Raw genomic sequence first — 20137 nt, 5'->3', positions numbered from 1 at the left:
CCCACAGTGTATGCTTGCTGCTGACTACCAGTGACTTTTTTTAACCTATTCTGCGTGGAAGGGATAGCTAAAGTACAAACCAATGCTTTTGTGAACAAATAAAAGCATTTTTGTCTCGCAGCCAAAAGCGCTCGTCTTTAGAGGGCATCTCTGTTCTTTGGCACACACTCTGTAAGTGTACAAGCAAAAGTTTTAGATTTGCAGATTTTACGAAGAAAGTGGCATTTTTCCTTAGTTTCACCCAGTTGTGTAGAAAATCGAGCAAATCTGATGGGCCGGTATGTGGTCACACATACAAAACCTTTGTCTACATCAGAGCTGTCCAACTAAAGGCCTGTCCATCAAGAGATTTTAAGTGTGTTCTAATAATCCAGAAACCATGTTTTGGGCTCTCGCTATCCTGGAGACTGGATGTTGCCTAAAATATAATCTTTACTAGATCCATTAAACTGGCAATGGTTTTAATACAGCTAATAAAGATTATCTTTTAAGCAGTATCCAGTGTACAGGGGTATAAGAGACTGGACCGCAAACCTTTTTGATGGGTATACAAGCCGTGGAATGACTAGAACAAATGAGCGCTAAATAATTGGTGATGGACACCCAGGTCAGATTTTTGTGCCGCTAAAGGTGGCCACACACGTAGCAATTCCCACCCTCCACTGATGTGCAGGGCTGAACTGTCAGATATGGAGGTAGAAACAATAGAACTTCCACCTGGCGATTCAGCCCTTAACGTATCTTTTGCACCCAATCAAAATCTTTTAACCTGGCCGATCTGTGAGTCGACCGATATCCGCAGCCTTCTGCAAAATCGGTTGTCTCTTTTGAGCTGCCATACACGCACCGAATATCGTACAAAACGAGTTTCGTGGCCAGCTTAAGTCTGGGCAACATTTTCTCTATGCTTTTACTCTTTGAGTTGGACTCTGGCCTACAAATGTGAAGTAGCGGATAACTGGCCAAGTGGCACAAAATATCTCGTACTGCATTTCTGAGTTCTAACTGACCAAATCTCCACCCTTACTGCTAAACTGCATTCAATCAGGGAGTCTTAGATCCTTGTTTGAGTTTGTCGCCCATAACTTTTGTAGTTCAATCTGTTTCCTAATATGTACAGTAAATCAGTCTTCCAACTGCTGTGCCTGTGAATTTTTCCTATGGGGGCTCTTTACTTTACATGAGATTTTCGCAGATGCGTTGAGCTCTGGTTGCAGAGCCATTATTACTGAAGTTTTCTATCCAGATGCTGCAAATACTGGATTCAGGAAGATTAGTTTTATCCAAGCTCCTCTATCCTTAAATGTATTTGTGGGGTGTCTGGGTGTGTTGATCTGCTGTTACGCCTTGGTGTTAGCAGGGTGGTAGCCAAAGGAAAGGTGTGCAGAGAAGTACAGTACAATAGAGACTACAGAACTGAACAGCAGATTAGAACTGACACTTGTAGGTCTACCCAGTACCTTGGGCCTAGCCTCTGTTGGGGGCATAAAGCAGTAAATGAGGGTGTCCCTGCCTAAAGACCACTGAGGTGAATGCTTGTAATAACTTAAGCCTCACGTGTTAAGGAACCCCCTGGCCCCATGGAAGTCTGTTTTTATTTTTTTACATCCGCCATAACTGCGATTATAATGGCTGCCTTCTTGCTGAAAGTCTATGGCAGCTCTCATTATTTACAGTGTGCTTGAGAAAATAGACCACATAGAAATACAAATACATTTAATAAAACCCATCTTCATATCCGTGTTTTTATCCTTATCATTAATGAATATTTAATCACGCAGTTAGTCTGTAGTGGTATTGTGGCTTCCATCTAATGGGTTGCTTTCTTGTGGTTCTGGGACCACAGGCATTTCCATGGCTTGCCTTCATCCATCTATGAAATGATCTTCAGCAGAGGTATAATCAGTTATCTTTCATTTGCATGGGAGCCAATTGACTGCAGTGGTACCAGTCTATGATGCAATGTATAGCTCTGAGACAGTGACATAACAGATTTAAAAAGTTGTCAAATTACTGGATCTTTGCCCTGGTCCATGTGCTGGGGCCATATGATGGGAACATAATGAAGGCCAGTGCAGAACCATCTGGAGTTGGTTTCCAACCAGATATAGGTCACACAGGCTAATGGGAAGACTCCATACTCAGCCCAATAAGCATGCTGATTCCATGCCACATGTATGGCCAGCTTTATTCATAGCAAAATAGACCTTTTCCGCACACCCTTTAGCTCTCCAAAATAATTAAACGCCCGGTGTACACTGCTGGAGGGATCGGCACCCTCCCAAAACCAAACTAGCAACAAATGGAAATGGCATTTAGAGCTGCAAAAAAGGGGACAAGCCCTTAAAAAACTTTAGTGCGGAGGTGCAACGTTTCGGGGCAAAGTGACCCCTTTATCAAGCTTGATAAAGGGGTCACTTTGCCCCGAAACATTGCACCTCCGCAATAAAGTTTTTTAAAGGCTTGTCCCCTTTTTTGCAGCTCTGAGTGCCATTTGCATTTGTTGCCAGCTTTATTCATAGACCATTTTCAAAAACCCCATAGCATCCAAGAAACAGTTGTTTTGGATCAGTCTAGTGCAGTTAGGAATAGAAGTTTGGGGCACCGCCTGGTAGCTGTTATTGGATAACAAAGCCGCAAAGTTCCACATATAGACAGAGGGCACTTAGTCTTATTCAGGGACCCCCTGGCAAAAATATATATATATATTAAACCTGGCATTTAAAAGGAGGAAATCTGTGTGTAATGTGAATTACTTTATCCATACTCAAAAACATCTGTACCGCACGCCTTTTGGATCCTGTACCGTTTCGCTAGAGGACTTGTCTCCAACTAATTACTCTGAAGACCAAGGCTTGGCCTTCAAACCACTTCTTCATCCCTGAAGCAGAGCATGTCCTTTGTCTCTTTAGAAGCATTTTGACGGCGTGACATTCTATCCACCAAAGCCCATAAGGCAAAGCTTAGCAAATTACAGGCACTGCTCTTTGTTTGTTACCACTTAATCAACTGCAAAGCGCCTGTGCCTGGAAAAGCACAGTGAGAGGGAAAGATAGCATCATCCTATTGCCTGTATGGAAGAGCCTGACCTTAGGGAGCCATGAGAACGAGCACTCACTGACAATAAAGGGAAAGTGTAACCGCATCTGGGAAACTGGAACCTCGTGTGCCGGCTAATGCATCATCACAGGGTTGCCAGAATCTTGGCCATCTACAGTCATTCCCACACTATGGAACTCTTCTAATGCACAGTAGGTGGGGTACTAGATTTTAGACATTTTGGGCTGATTTGCCAGACCTCTGAACATGGGATATGAAATTTAAGAATTTTTGTATGCCACATATTTGGTACACTTTAAAAATTACATAAAATAGAGAAATACTTGCATAAAATGAGCATGCCATTCCAACATATACATTATTATTATTATTGCATTCAGCGTTCATTTCATTATATATCAACATATGCTCTTGTTCAAGGGTCCAAAACCGATGTCTGTCTTTTGGTACCTTTGTACAGGTATCGGTCCCCTTATCCGGAACCCCATTATCCAGAAAGTTCCAAATTACAGAAAGGCCATCTCCCATAGACTCCATGTTGATCAAATAATTTACATTTTTAAAAATTATTTCCTTTTTCTCTGTAATAATAAAACAGTACCTGTACTTGATCCCAACTAAGATATAATTACCCCTTATTGGGGGCAGAACAGCCCTATTGGGTTTATTTAATGGTTAAATTATTCCCTTTTCTCTGTAATAATAAAACAGTACCTGTACTTGATCCCAACTAAGATATAATTAATCCTAATTGGAGGCAAAACAATCCTACTGGGTTTAATTACTGTTTATATAATGTTTTTAGCAGACTTTAGGTAGGAGATCCAAATTACGGAAAGATCCCTTATCTGGAAAACCCCAGGTCCCGAGCGCTCTGGATAATGGGTTCCATACATGTGCCAAAGTGCTCCAATATATAAAGGGCAAGTATTACTGATGTACCTCTGCTCCTAACTCACCTTTTTTAACATTTCTTTTTGTACTTGGAAAATACTTGTTCTTGGAGTTTTCCTGTAAGAATTTTAATTAATTGCAAGGGAAATGGGTCATTCACCCATGTATAATAATCTGCTGCAGGTCTTTCCCTTCTGAATGCAGATCTTTATATGCTCTAGAGCCATTATTCTTACTTTATACTTTAAAGGAGAAGTTAATTTGTTTAAACCCATTAGGTCCTCTGCTCAGAAGCCTATGTTTAATCCCACCACGCAAATTTTTTAATGAGGTCCTATTCCAATGTACCTTGGAGCCCATTACAGAGCTATGCAGCAGGGTTGTTGGGCGCATGTTTGGCCACATACACTGATGAAGCTCATTTACTGATAGCCAACCTGGGTGGAGACTTTCAGTGCGCATGTTCTGTATCATGAATGAGAGCTGTTCGAATATGTTGACAGCCAAACATGCCAGATACCCTTTCTCAGTGTCACCTGTTGTCGCCAGTTAGGAGGAATTTACTTTTTCCACCCTAGATGGATTATTTTCCACACAAGAAATCAATATTCATTCAATACAATGCCTTTTTCTTGTGCCGGCAAATTTCCCCTTGGTGTTCCCTCTCCCTTAAAGGATCAGCGCTGCCAAAGAACAAGATATTTGATGTAAGACATTCGGCAGAATACATCTATCCGTTATACATTCTGTTTGCTAAGGGGTAGTTGAGAGACATTTACAATGTCAGTGGTGGTATTTGATGACAGCAGTTGTTACTCATTTTTATTTGCCTTTTTTCCCCCACTTGAATCTCTTCTTTGTCATCATCACCAAAGGCAATACATATCCTCTGAAGTCTAGTGTAGCCCTATAGCATAAATACATTCGCCTTTGCCTTGCTGAGCCTTTACCTAGCAAGGCATGGTGATCAGCATGGAATGATGATTTCAGTGACCGGGAGAGATGGATTAGCAAACACTATAGGAATAATTATATGCTGCTTTACATAAGAGCTTTCACAGCAGCCTCTTGGCAAAAGTAAGCTATTCATAGTATATTAACAAAGGGATTTAGTTGTCCTTTAATTTGCCAATAGCTTGTAAGCAGACGGATAGACACTCCCTTTTCTAAACTTCAGAGGTAGGAAGCTTGCGGCTGTCCTACTTCCCGAGGATGCTGGGAGTTGTTTTAATGACTGTGATAGACAACCTGTGTGGCTCCACAAATTGTATTACAACTCCCCTCACCTGCTGACAGCCAAGGGCTTTGTAGTTCATCACAGTCTGGAAGGTCTCTGTTTAAGCAGTGTGTGTTTGTATTCCTGTGGCTGTGTGCAATGATCAAATGTTGTTTTTTCTCCCTATGTTGTTTTCCCTTTTTTTATTTTCTTGCCCATTTCTCACTGTTATTAAGTTGTGAGTGGAATCTTAAGTCTCCCCTTGTCATCTTTGAACATGTTCATCAGAAAGCCTAGAGCAGATGTGCTGCTTATCATTAAAAATGGATTAACCTCGCTGCTGATAACTTTGCGTGGGATTGTTTCACTCTCGTAGAGGTCTCTTGGTATCTCCTCTAGCACAGCAGCAAGGAAAAGAAGGAAAACACATCTCCGTTCCTGGGAAACCTTCCTCCTCAATGTGTTTGCCCGTGGAATACACTTTGCGGAGAACAGTGACTTGTGTGGAGCTTACGTTAAAGTGCCCGGTGTTGGGTGGGTGAGGGACTATGACGGATCTGGCCATGTATACATATGCCTCTTCTCCTTCTTTCTCGCAATGGTTCCTCAGCCCGTCCCCAGTTCCTAAAAGTAGTAGGTCTTCTTGATGTCTTCATAGCAACACAGACAGCTGCAAGGATATAAAGAAAACCATGTCCCACCAGATCTGAAAACCAGTATAATTTCCATTGCAAGAGTTCCTCAACTGATAGATACAACACACTAGCCCACTCTGCTCTAGCTATGCACTCTGCTGGAGAAACACATTTTTTTTCTCCTCCTTAGCTCAGGGGTCCCCAACCTTTTATACCCATGAGCCACATTCAAATGGAAAAAATTTTGGAGAGCAACACAAGCATGATAAAAGTTTCTGGAGGTGCCAGTGAGAGCTGTAATTGGCTATTTGATAGCCCCTATGTTGACTGGAAGCCTACAGAAGGCTCTGTTTGGCATTACACTGGGTTTTTATGCAACCAAAACTTGCCCCCTACCCAGAAATTCAAAAATAAGCCCTTGCTTTGAGGCCACTGGGAGCAACATTGAGAGCGTTGGTAAGCAACACATTGCTCACAAGCCACTGGTTGGGGATCACTGGCTTAGCTTAACAATCGAAGTGTTCATTTCAAGAAGGACTTTTTATCAAAGTAAGTTCTGCCTGGGTAAGCCTGCATGCCTGATGAACGTTGCAGCAAACTTGTGCTGTTTGCAGATTTAAATGTAACTGATGTCAGAGGGAAAATGTCCGCCGGGTGAAAGGTGCCGTTTGTTTTAGGAAAATGCGATGGTGCTAGCGGACAGAGGGGATATATGCAGTACACATGCTGGGGTGTGGGAGATGTACCCTATTTATATACATGGTAGGAAAATATAGGACATCTGGAATTGCCTATAGGAAATCCCAGCTAATGTAACCCAGACTTCTTTGGACTGGTTGGGTAATTGGCACTCTGCTTGCTATAACTTATAGATGTAAAGCGCATATAGGAGAGATCATTCTGATGCAGATTGTACAACTGATACATAGTTAGCCCTCAATAACATGCAGTATTGTTGCATTTCACAATGGAGCACTATCCTCCCACATGTTGCACTCCCAAGGCTACCTTTATCTGGCCTTGTTCCTTCTCTTTAGGTTCCATTGTTACAAGTAGAAAATGGGTTTCGTGAAAGCGGCACCGTATTCAGATATCTCATTAAGGGATGGAATTCTACAAATGTATAGTATATGTGATGGGAACATGAATTGTTGATCATAATGCTTGTGTTTCATTTCTAGAGCAGAAATAATAGTTTTTTGTGTTTCCATTGGTTTACTCTAAGATGTGTTGGCAGCCATTTTCCCTCCACCCCCCCCAACTCGGTGGCAGTGTGCACATGTAAAGGAAGATGTGCCAAAGATCTTACACTCTATACTCATTAACTGATGGCTGACTCTAAACAGAGCCCAGAGAACATGAATAGGCCTTATGTCCAAATCTCACATTAGTTGGCCTTCAGGCTGAACCCCTGCAACTGGGAAACAACTGCAGTAGAGAATTCAAGAAATGTAGTGTATCTTATACCCCCTTTAAGGGCAGTGGCTCATGGTTACATGATGGGCCACATGATTTCTAGCTTGGCAAGCTGACTACAAAACACTGGGCTTTGGGCTTTGGACCCTGCCGATGCACTCATCCATAATCACCCGACCTGTAGGGGCAGGGCCTGGCATTTTGCTGCTTGCTGAGCTGGAAATTGTGTGAATGGAAAAACCAAGGGGAGTTTTCTATTGTACCAATGCACTAATAGACGGGAGTGGGGATTGGTGTCTCAGGCTAACTAGTCATAAAATGTGTTAGTGTTCCATGAAGGTATTCTAACTATGTAGTTGTTCATAGCATCCCTTTTTAGGTATTGTTATCCAAGAAGTAGGATTTAGTGTCATGTATATGGGAGCTTTACTGTTGGTACATTTCATTTGAATTCTTCTATCCTGAACATTTGAAGTGTTTATCAAATTTTTATTAGAATCCATTCCCACCCATTATTTTAACAACTGGTGTGTTCTACTATCTCATATCTGCCTGTAGTATCAGATAATACATACTCTTGAACTGCTCCAGACACTCGGCAAAAGTCATTTTTGTAAGTGCAAGCAAAGCTTACATGTAAATATATTGGAAATTTTCAATTTCCTGTATTACTGTCCCTTTAAGGAACACCATAATACTTGCAGTTTCCATTCATCTTACTGACTGCTGCCTAAACTTGTACAGATAAAGGGATTGCTCTCAACTCTTTCCTATATAGTCAATAGCTGTTCCCTGGCACAGCTAATGAGAAATTTCCACCTCTCTACTGCATACCTATGGATGTCACAGTGGAGACTTTCATAGCAGAAAAGCAGTTTCCATCTCTTCACTGTTTATCTAATGAATGTCACATTATAGCAGAGGCCCCCAAATTTCTTACCTGTAAGCAACATTGAGTGAAGACATATAGAGCTACTGAGTAGCAGCTACAGGTAATAGGGCCCATCATCCAGAATGCTTGTGACCAAGGGTATTTCAAATAAGGGGTCTTTCTGTAATTTGGATCTCCATACCTTAAGTCCAATAAATGATCAACCATTAATCAAACCCAAAAGGACTGTTCTGCCCCCAATAAGGGGTAATTATATCTTAGTTTGGATATACAGGTATTATTTTATTATTATTACAATAATAATATGGCTACTAAATGCTAGAAAAAAAAACCCCTGCAATGGACAATACTGAGAATTGCCTTTGCTAAAACACACGTGGAGACAATTATCAGTAAATGATCAGCATGGGCAGTTTTTGTAGCCATGACAAGTAACTGCTACTAGTAGCTAAGTGTGTCTTCACCCTCAAGTATATATTAAAAAAAAAAAAAAAAAGTTGGAGAGCAACATTTGAAGGTATTGAAGTGGTAACCAATAACGGCTGTTATTGGTTATTTGGTAGCCCAATGTGGAATGGCAGACTACAAAAAGATCTGTTTCGCAGTATATATGGTCTTTATGACTGCAAAGCTTGCCTTCAAGTCAGAATGTGCAAAATGGGCACCTACTATGAGACCACTTGGAGCAACATCAAAGGGGTTGATGAGCAACATGTTGCCCCAGAGCCACTGGTTGGGGATCACTGCATTAGAGGCTTCCTTGGCAGTATGGATATGGATATCACAAGACCATAGGCCCAGCAAAATTTCAGTTTACTTGATGCAACATATAGAAACTTTATACTGTGGTCCTTGTGCAAAGTGGTGTTGAAGTCCCAGAACGCACATTTTTATTCCTGGTTCAGCCTTTATTAGTATAATACTTTATTATTACAGTGCAGCAACATGATCTATGGACACATCTATCCATAATATTCTCTCCCCTTGCGTGCGTTTATAAATGGAATGAATAGAGCATTTGGGATTCTGCTTATTTCTCCGTATATCATTTCTGATTTGCATGTACTGGCCCAGTCCGGATCTGCGCGTATTTATACAAGTGTATATTGTCCCATTAAAGATGGATGAAACCAAATGCAAATATCTCTCTCTCAAAAAAAGAAAATGAAATTCCCTCAGCATCTCAGGTTTATCTTTTGGTTGGCCCAAGCGCGCAGCAGTGTTTTATATATCCCCCGTTTTCTTGGACTCAGCACATACTTGGAACAAATTATGTTTCACTTACTCAAATGGACATCTTGATGATACGGATCTCTGAGATACCGCGCTCACTGCCTGCAGCCATTTCAAATCTGAAACGTGTGGGAAGATTAGAGATAAACAAAAGCAGATGCCCGTTTGATTGCGGCTGCGAGTCCTGCCAGACAAAAGGCTCGCTGTCCTGCCATCAGATGGAAACCTTTTTTTTTTTTGGAGTGGCTGGCGTAGCAATAATTGCTATACGCACGTCTCAATCAGGCAGCGAGGCTTTTCATTTTCCGTTCCCTTCCACTGGCTCCGCTTTCCTGCTTTGCTGCTGTGATCTGTTCCTATGGCACAAAGCGGCCCATTCACATGCTGCCTTGGACCTGTTTACCCTTCCCAAAAGGGCAACTAAACTTTTGTTTTTTTTCACCCTGCCGTGTCTCATTTAACTATAAACTCCGCAGGGCAAGACTTTTCCTAAAGTTTCTATAACAGTGATATACTTCGTGTACAAAGTGCGCGACTGCCATATTTATAGTTCCACTTTGTTTCCTGTTACTATTTGTAATCGTACGTTCATAGCTTCGGTCAGAATTTTATTTTACGGGTTGTATGATTTTGTGCATCGGAGCGGCATTTGTACTGGGTAAGCAGCAACAGTATGGCATCTCCTAGACCAGTGATCCCCAACCTTTTATAACCGTGAGCCACATTTAAATGGAAAAAGTGTTGGGGAGCAACACAAGCATGAAAAACATTCCTGGGGGTGACATGAAGAGCTTTAATTGGATATTTGATAGCCCCTATGTGAACTGGTGGCCTACAGGAGGCTCTGTTTGACATTATAATTGGTTTTTATGGCTCCAAAACTTGCCTCCTTACCAGGAATTTAAAAATTACCTGGTTTGAGGCCTCTGAGAGCAACATCCAAGGGGTTGGGGAGCAACATGTTGCCACTGAGCCACTGGTTGGGGATCACTGTCCTAGACATTATACAGATATATCTGCAGTAGCAGAATGTGTTGGTGCCATATAAACGAGGGCTAACCATTATCACCCAAATACGTAGATACCGAAAGCAAGTATCTGGTGCCTGAATGTTCTTTGGATATAATATACATAGCATTTGCTTTATACTTTATGTAAAGGGAAAATAAATTGAAAATATGCAACTAAGAAATAAAGTTTATTTCCCCCCTTTGCCATAAGATACCTTATTGCACAGAGCACATACCTTTGGCATCCCCCTCATAGCCAAAGTGCCACAGGTTGCCGGATAGGTACAAAGATGAGAAGTAGTGAAATATTTATTTTTTTCCTCCCATTTCTGTTCTGTAACCTGGGAAAGTAATAGGCCCCACTCTGATATTCACTAGCTGCCCTGGGCAGTACTCCGTGCTTTCATTACAAGCCTATTCCCAATCGAGGATCCGATACTGCCGCGTGCCACAAATGAATGATGGATAGGAAAGGTAATTTCCTCTGCAACAAGAAACTAATCATGCACCCTGTTAAGTGCCAGAGGCCCCTGTGAAGCAATATACTCCTGTTTTCTTTGGCAGCCAAAGGGTTATGTGTTATTGGCCGCTACCCCGTCAGCCATTAAGGGAGAACTGTGCTGTGAATGAAAATGAAGTAACAGGTAATTAATATCAAAATAAGTGACCTGCCAAAGAATCTTATCAAATTGACATATAATTGGTCAAAATATAATTAGTCAAAATATCTTTTTAACCTGAAACACCATTTTGCTGTGTTTGCAGTGTGAGTTTATGATCACGTGACAGAAAATAATGCAGCCCTGTCTGTTTCAGGAAGTAATGTTGGTGGCCATACACTGACATGGCAATATTGGGCTAATTCAATCATTTGGCATTGGGGCCAAACGATCAAATTAAAACGGGGTATATGGGCCGTCGGACCGAGGACCGCATCAACAAACTGATGCAGTCCTTGATCCGACTGGAAAATCTAACCTGTGTGATCGAGATCTGCCCAATATTAGACCAGATATCGGTTGGGTAGGCCCGTCTGGGGTGCTCATACACAGGCAGATGAATCCGTCTGTTGGATTGGAATCGGCAGCTGAATTATGCCCCTGTATGGGCCACGTTTAGTCACATCTTTGTCCGTTCATTGGCTGATAACCAATCCTATACTGTATATGCTAGGTGCTATCTGGAAACCCATTATCCAGAAAGCTCCCAATTACAGAAAGGCCATCTCCCATAGACTCCATTATAAGCAAATAATTCTAATAATAATTTTTAGAAATGTTTCCCCTTTCTCTGTAATAATAAAACAGTACCTGTACTTGATCCAAACTAAGATATAATTCTTATTAAAGACAAAACAAGCCTATTGGGTTTAATTAATGATAAAATGATTTTTTAGTAGACTTAAGCCACAGAGATTCAAATTACAGAAAGATCCGTTAAACAGAAAGCCCAAGGTCCCAAGCATTCTGGATAATAGGTCCTGTATATGCAGCCTTGGTTTGTACTGGGGTTACTCTATGGCACATATTAGAAATATATATTTTGATTGTATGGAACAGCAATATAAATGTGTTGTGTGTTTTGATTTTGATTTTTTTTAAAATATTTTAATAGATATTCTGGGGTATATTTTTTAATGGATCCCTCTTATCTTTTCCAGTTCAGTACCAAATGGAAATGATGCGCAGCCTGCGTCACGTCAACATCGACCATCTCCATGTGGGTTGGTACCAGTCCACCTTCTATGGCACGTTTGTGAGCCGCGCTCTTCTGGACTCCCAGTTCAGTTATCAGCACGCCATTGAGGAGTCCGTGGTGCTCATTTACGGTAACTGAACCCGTTCCCTTATATATATTTATACTGATACTTCTGTTTTTCATGATTTTTACTATATTTACTGTGTGCCAGAGCGCCTCGGGGGGCGGGGGTATAATGTCTATTGAGGTAGCCTGGCAGTCCCTTTAAAGTAAATACCAAGCCTATGTCTGCAGCAGGCCGAGCAGCAGCTAAGTCTAGACAGAGTTTCCTTCTCTCTGTTTATTTTTCTTGCTATCAGAGCCCTGATGTGTACGCTGTGGAATGCTGGAGAGTAGCCGCTTCATTTTTATTCCTGCCTCTCCGCTCCCTCGGTGAAGGCTGGTGGAACGAGACCAGATGTCTAACAAACCTCGATTACTAGAATGTCTGGCTCTGTACTACGTGACTGACCAATCAGAACAATTTGCCAAGTTTTTTATTTTATTTTTTTTTTCACTCTCCCTAATACCTCTGTCAGGGGCGCACAAACACCGCTCTGTTTTCCAAGCGCAGACTTTTTCTCCCCCCCTCCCCATTTCTACTGGTTTAATGGTGTTTCCTCAAGCTCTCCAGACCAGATGTTCTGTGCTGTATCAGAACCATAGGTAATTTAACAGCTTTATGGCCACACCCGCACACCCCCCCCCTTCCCCAAAAGCTCAGTTTGGCCATATCTGGCAGTCCCTGCATATAGTTTCCAGCTGAGAAGTGAATGTAACGTCCCCCGTATCTGTCAGAAGAAATACTAATGAACACAATCAATCTTACGAGCTGCCCCCAAATCATTTCAACATGTTAACAATTGGATTACAGCACAGAACAACTTGTTAAAATATGCTTTTATATTGGGTGGGAACGTGACATCACTGCCCGGTGAATTTCCGCTATTGATTTGACATTTTCTGTCCCATTTTGGCACTTGTTGAGTGAGTGATCAGTTCCACGAAAGGTGATGGTGCCTAGATAGACCAATAATGTGGCCACACTTTTCTGCAGCTAGAAAGTGCGTGGTTCAACACAACTGAGATTTAGTTGACTGTGCAATTAAAGGAGAACTAAAGCTTAAAGCTGGCCATACATGTTAAGATTTTAGTCGTCTTCCAACGAACGTTCGAATATCGTCGTATGTTTTAATGCAACGATCTGAAACTAACATTCAGACTGAAATTATAGGATAAAGCACTTCAAATACAAATAAGAGGATGTTTTGAATATGAAATATGGCAGACACCAGTTGAATGAAAGTGACTTCCATTGTAGGTCCACAAAGGATATTTGACAAAACACAATACAATTTTTCATTAACCTGTCCGATCGACCAAACGACCGATCGCCATGGTACGAAAATGATCAGGATAATAATTCAGAAACCACACACAATCCGAAAATTGTAGAAAACTAGATTTTGTACAATTTTATTGGTACGTTTATGGCCAGCTTAAGGGTAATGGCCTGCTCTGCTACTGCGGGCGACTAAACTCCCAGAAAAGCCTTTCCAGTGGCTTTGCTTTTCCGAAGTTGGGCGAAGTTGCTTGCAAGAGCAACAACTTTGAAAACGGACTTCGGAAAAACGAAGCTGCGATGCGTTAGCCTTTCCACCGGCAATTCCCTTAATTGCCAGTGGAAAGTCTTTTCCCAGAAAGTTTAAAATGCTGCACATTATAATTGGTGCTTCTGTATCAGCCCAAGGTCACCCTAGCCCTAATCTCTGTGCTCAAGTATAGAAGTCGCTGTGTTGGAATTGTAGAGCATGGGAATAGTCACCGCAATTTTTTCAGCTGGCAATTAGTCGATAGGGACTGGATTTTAAAAATCACTGCCATTAACTGTCCCGTCTAATATATACATACACTTATAGTATATTATCAGTCACTGACATTCTTTGGTATTGAGTTGTGGAGGAGTTGTTCTCAGTTAGAGGTTCAAGTTTAAAGTCCCACTGTTGAACTGTAGTTAAATAATATACCCCACAAAAACTGTTTTGCCCCAAACTTTGCGGAGTAGGCTCTCTGGCACTTCTTTTCAGTGAGACGTTATCAATGAATGGTTTCTAGGCCATTGCATCATTACTGTGTATTTATAAAGCAGCAATGTACTGGATCTACTGATTGGTACAGAAGGTAGAGAGACCCTACAGCTTCCAGTCCAACATTAGATAGGTAATATACGTGCCAATGTAAATCTTACTCCCTAGTTACTCTTTTGGGAGCTGTAGTTCAACAGAAGCAATTGTTGGCGGCAGACATAAGAATATTTGGACAATTGCCTATAAATGGGTCAGCGTGTTCACACAAACATGACATTTATTGGTCACTTTGCTGTTGGGTCCCCTGTTTAAAATCCCCAGCACCACGTCAAATGGTTGTATATTTGTATTTGTTGCTTCCGAGACTGGGAAACCTGCTCCCACCTCCCTGTCAATTAGATTCCGAGTGCCAAACAAAGGAGCAGCCTGTCTGCAGGTCCTACCATTTTGCTCATGGAATTGGTTCTATTTCTACCTTCTTATACAAGGTCGTCGCCCTCAAAGCATCCGCTATTTCCGAGAAGGGAGGAGGTCTGCTTGTGCCATAGATATACAGCAGCATGCAGGGAGTATGTGCTACATATACAGGCACCCCCTTGTGCCCTCACCTTTCCCATGGCTTATCTCTGCCTATGGGCGTCAGGCCTCGCGCTGTATCGCTCTCTCTTGGAGCTGTGTGGCCATAGTGTCTGTGATTTGCCATGCACGGAAGGCATGCAGTGTGCCGGGGAGCAGTGCAGTCTGCATGCTAATAAGCTCAGCATTGAAATTTTTCAGCAGGCAGCCTTATCGCTTGCAGTAGTAGCAGCAGCAGACAAGAGGCAAATACATTAACTAATTGTCTCTTTGCATAGCATGGCCCCCTAGCATTACATACCTCCTGCTTTGTGTGAGTCCTCTGCTATTCCTCCTTTATTTCCTAAATGGGAATATTAAGAGGTCAGGTTTTCTTTAACCTATCATCTATTTAGGTGTTACTGACTCTGCATGCAAAGTACACTGCCTAAACAAGCTCATATGTAAAACCCTGCTTCATCTAAATAAACCATTTCAATATAAATATACTTTTTTTTAGTAGTATGTGCTATTGGGTAATCCTAAATAGGAAACTGCCATTTTAAGAATTAAGGGCCGTCCCCTGGGATCATAGGATTCACAGTGCACACAAACAAGCCAAGGCACACATACATGCTAGGCCCCATCAGCCAATGAATGGGCAGAGTTCTGCCTTTTGCTCCCACACTACTTCCTGTTACAGTTAGAGCTGCATCACTTCCTGTCAGCTGATCTCTGAGGGAGCACACAGCCCATCACTAAATGGCGGCTCAAGGGAAAGGATGTAAAAGAGCAATATTTAGTGATACTGTTTATATAGTTTATATTATCTGTTGGTTAAGTGTTCATTCTGGGGGTATAGTTTTTCTTTAAGCTGCCTGGCAACTGCATTCTGTATAACGGCTTACTTCCCATAGCCCTCCTGTTTTATAATTGTCTCACAAGAAGTTAGCAGGGGTCTCAACCTATAGGGATCTGGATTATGTTGTCCACCTATTACACAGAGCATTGGCTGACCAGATCTTTGTAACACTAATATTTTTTCCATTTAAACGTTTCAGCTTCAGATTTCCTATACACCTTCAAGGGTCTGTATAAAATGGATAGTTCATTTTACTGGTGTGTCCTTATTGTTTTTTATGTCTGTAAGTAAGGTAACACGGGACATAAATGTGCTGAGAGTGAAGCAGTTGTGCAGTACAGACTTTGGAGCTTCTGCAATCTTTAAGCAATGCTGTATCTTCTGTAATAGAACAGGTCTGAATTATTTAGTTACGGCAGCAAGTAAAGGCACCTCTAAAAATTTCTCTCCGCTTATAGTGCCTAGCTGTTACAGAAATGATGCACCGCTTACCTCCCCTGTACATTATATCTTCTTGACATTGTAAGTAGGTACAGGTATAGGACCCAGAATGCTCGGGACCAACGCTATTCCAGATAAGTGATCTTTCCGTAAATTGGATCTTCAAGTCTATTAAAAAATCAATAAAACATCAATTATACCCAATAGGATTATTATGCATCCAGTAAGGATTAATTATATCTTAGTTGGGATCAAGTACAGGTACTGTTTTATTATTACAGAGAAAAGGGAATCATTTAACCATTAAATAAACCCAATAGGGCTGTTCTGCCCCAATAAGAGGTAATTATATCTTAGTTGGGATCAAGTACAGGTACTGTTTTATTATTACAGAGAAAAGGGAATCATTTAACCATGAAATAAACCCAATAGGGCTGTTCTGCCCCAATAAGGGGTAATTATATCTTAGTTGGGATCAAGTACAGGTACTGTTTTATTATTACAGAGAAAAGGGAATCATTTAACCATGAAATAAACCCAATAGGGCTGTTCTGCCCCCAATAAGGGGTAATTATATCTTAGTTGGGATCAAGTACAGGTACTGTTTTATTATTACAGAGAAAAGGGAAGCATTTAACCATTAAATAAACCCAATAGGGCTGTTCTGCCCCAATAAGGGGGTAATTATATCTTAGTTGGGATCAAGTACAGGTACTGTTTTATTATTACAGAGAAAAGGGGAATCATTTAACCATTAAATAAACCCAATAGGACTACTATAATTACCTCTTATTGGTGGCAAAACAATCACTATTAGTGGGGATCACTCACTCCCTTCGTAAGTAGTCCTTGGTCCCCACAAGACAGTCACATTTTCAGTTACTGGGAAATGACCATTATTAAAGGAGAATGCAAGTCAAGATTTAAAAAGCATACTGCCCAATAGTCCTCCTATTGTTTAGTAAAACGCCACACTTTTGTGAACAGTCCTATTGGGTTTATTTAATGTTTCAATTATTTTTTAGTAGAAAGGTATAAAAATCCAAATTATGAAAAAATCTGTAAAACCCCTGAAGATTCTGAAAAACAGGCCCCATACCTGTACATTTATCCCTTTAGATTTCCAGTGGACTCTTTCAAAGGAAATAACAGCTTGAGGGTCAGTGTTAATTAGATCAAAATAAAATTATTTTATCCCTTATGCCTTATAGAAAGTGAGTGTATGCAGAGTAGGTTGGGCCCAGAGAAACCATGTCCCAACTTTTATGTTGGGCCTTACTGCTTTTGTACTTTGGGGAGGTAAGTTAAGGTTGCAGCGGGCACCAATTTAGGAGGCAGAGTGCATGTATTTTTTTTTTAAACTTGTGTTTAGTTTTTGTAAATGATGAAATAAAAATCTGTTTATGAAAATAGCATTGACATTGAATCTCCTTCTGTAGATCCCATCAAAACCGGCCAGGGCTCCCTCTCGCTGAAGGCTTATCGGCTGACACCCAAACTGATGGAAGTCTGCAAGGAAAAAGACTTCTCGGCTGAAGGGTACGTGAATGAACAGTGTGTGGAACTTGGCAGCTTGCTTGTTTCCCGGATTGGGAAGGTGTGAGGAACACGGCAGAGAACATGTTGTCCAGTCATTTAAGGCAAAGAGATTACTAGAATGAGAAATCAGAAAATGTGAGCGCGTGAATTGCTCGCTGTGTCTCCGGCGTGTTCCATAAATTCCTGACGCTCCAATCATGCGATTGTGTAGCTCCAAGGGCTGCATCTTCCTCTTGCTTTGGGTGGATAGGCGCTCTTGCAGTGTCTCATTAAAGAGAAATTAGAGTGCTCGGTAACAGCTGCACCTTTGTGAGACAGTGTGTGCGTTATCCGCAGATACGTGTGCTCTGTATCGCACATGGATTGCTTGGGGTCACCTCATGAGCAATGGGGGCATAGCATTTTAAAAGATGGAAATTTGGTGCTTGAAGCATCACTACTTCATTTTGTTTTACCCAAATAGTTTGTTCTATATACAGGTATAGGACCCGTTATCCAGAATGCTCGGGACTAAGGGTATTCCGGATAAGGGGTCTGTGTAATTTGGATCCCCCATACCTTGATACTACAAAATCAATAAAACATTAATTAAACCAAATAGGATTGTTTTGCCTCCAGTAAGGATTAATTATATCTTAGTTGGGATCAAGTACAGGTACTGTTTTATTATTACAGAGAAAAGGGAATCATTTAACCATGAAATAAACCCAATAGGGCTGTTCTGCCCCCAATAAGGGGTAATTATATCTTAGTTGGGATCAAGTACAGGTACTGTTTTATTATTACAGAGAAAAGGGAATCATTTAACCATTAAATAAACCCAATAGGGCTGTTCTGCCCCAATAAGGGGTAATTATATCTTAGTTGGGATCAAGTACAGGTACTGTTTTATTATTACAGAGAAAAGGGAATCATTTAACCATTAAATAAACCCAATTGGACTGTTCTGCCCCCAATAAGGGGTAATTATATCTTAGTTGGGATCAGGTACAGGTACTGTTTTATTATTACAGAGAAAAGGGAATCATTTAACCATGAAATAAACCCAATAGGATTGTTCTGCCCCCAATAAGGGGTAATTATATCTTAGTTGGGACCAAATAAAAGGTACGGTTTTATTACTACAGAGAAAAAGGAAATCAATTTTAAAAATCTGAATTATTTGATTAAAATGGTGTCTATGGGAGAAAGGCTTTCCATAATTCGGAGCTTCTGTTACGCACGACAGAATATACAGCGCTCATATTAAGGTAAAGCTGACACCTTACTGCCGCTTTTGTCATGCATGTCTCCTGTTTTACTTGGGAAAAAAATCTGGTCTTGCATCCATTGGGCACATTGACTGTCCATATGTACATCCATCTAACCTCTTATTGGAGGGAAGTGGCACGAGGGGCTACTTCGGGGGCTTTAAGCACATTATTTTTTATGTAGCTTAAATACTCTTGGCCAAAGCAGTCCCCATGTAAACCGCCTAATTAAAAAGTGGCACTTAAAAGGAGAAGGAAAGGTAAAAACTAAGTAAGCTTTATCAGAAAGGTCTATGTAAATACAGCCATAAGCACTTACAGAGTCCTCTATCAAAAGAAACACTGAATTTCTTGTCTCTTTTTTTTTTTTTTTGTAAACATGATGTTCCAGGAACATCCTTAATTCCATGGCCAGAGTATGCACAGTTCCCCTCTCCTGCTCCCCCCACCCACCAGAATGCCAAGAACTCCCTCCCCCCTCCCTTAAGAATGTGTGATCTGAGCTATAATGGCTATACTGCAAACAGGAAGCTATTTAAAATGGCAGCTGCTATCTTAAGCAAACTGAGAAAGCTTCTAAAGCTGTTTACTCAGGTACGGTAATGGTTTCAGCAGAAAAAATATATTGTTCTAGGTGGCACTAATGTGGCGAATCTATTGGCAGTAAAATGTCAAAACGACTTTCCTTTTCCTTTAAGAAACCCCAGGTAGCATTGTGGGCCATTGCCCCTTAGGCCACCGAGTGGACCATATGATTTGCTCTGCCTGCTATTTTTACCCAGGCGAAGGAAAGTGGATCTGCAGTTATGCACCCCCTCTGTAGCCTGTGTAGATAAACCAAACAGATATTGTCACAGAAGTGAAACTATGTATTTTCATGCGGATATCTGCTTTATGAAGCTCCACATAGGTCAATTCCGTGCCTGTCATGGGAGTTATAGGAGGGGGTGCATGACTGCGGATCCACATTCCTCTGCCTGGATAAAGAATGCAGACGGAGAAAAGCGTAGGGTCCGCTCTGTGTGGCCCTGGCCTTAAGGCTTCAGTTGCTAGGAAGCTGTGTTTCTTTTAACAGAATCTCGCTTATAACAAACACGTTGCATCATGGACGTTTACCTGATGCACTTAACATGTAATATAAAACACGTTTATACACTCTAACAATCCTAATGGGTTGCTCAGGTGCGCTGATAGAAACAGAGCAGTGAAAGGAATGCGTGTGAGGTGGCCGCCACATTGAAGTGAAGGAAAAATAGAAGCTGATCCTCGCACCATTCACCCAGTATAAGTCTGTCCATGTGTTCCCTAGC

At 41.3% G+C, this 20137-nt stretch overlaps 1 protein-coding gene across 1 annotated transcript in view; it reads left to right on the top strand.

Annotated features, from left to right (window-relative positions):
• Positions 1-20137, top strand: part of eif3h (eukaryotic translation initiation factor 3 subunit H) — a 98086-nt gene that overhangs the window by 61689 nt on the left and 16260 nt on the right. Inside the window, 2 exon segments of the mRNA NM_204028.1 lie at positions 12017-12184; positions 17478-17577. Of these exon segments, the coding sequence (NP_989359.1) occupies positions 12017-12184; positions 17478-17577 (268 nt within the window).

Source organism: Xenopus tropicalis, chromosome 6 (assembly GCF_000004195.4).
Source record: "Xenopus tropicalis strain Nigerian chromosome 6, UCB_Xtro_10.0, whole genome shotgun sequence".
Classification (NCBI taxonomy): Eukaryota; Metazoa; Chordata; class Amphibia; order Anura; family Pipidae; genus Xenopus; species Xenopus tropicalis.
Note: the sequence above shows the minus strand (reverse complement) of the source record. Positions and strands in the feature narration are given on the sequence as shown.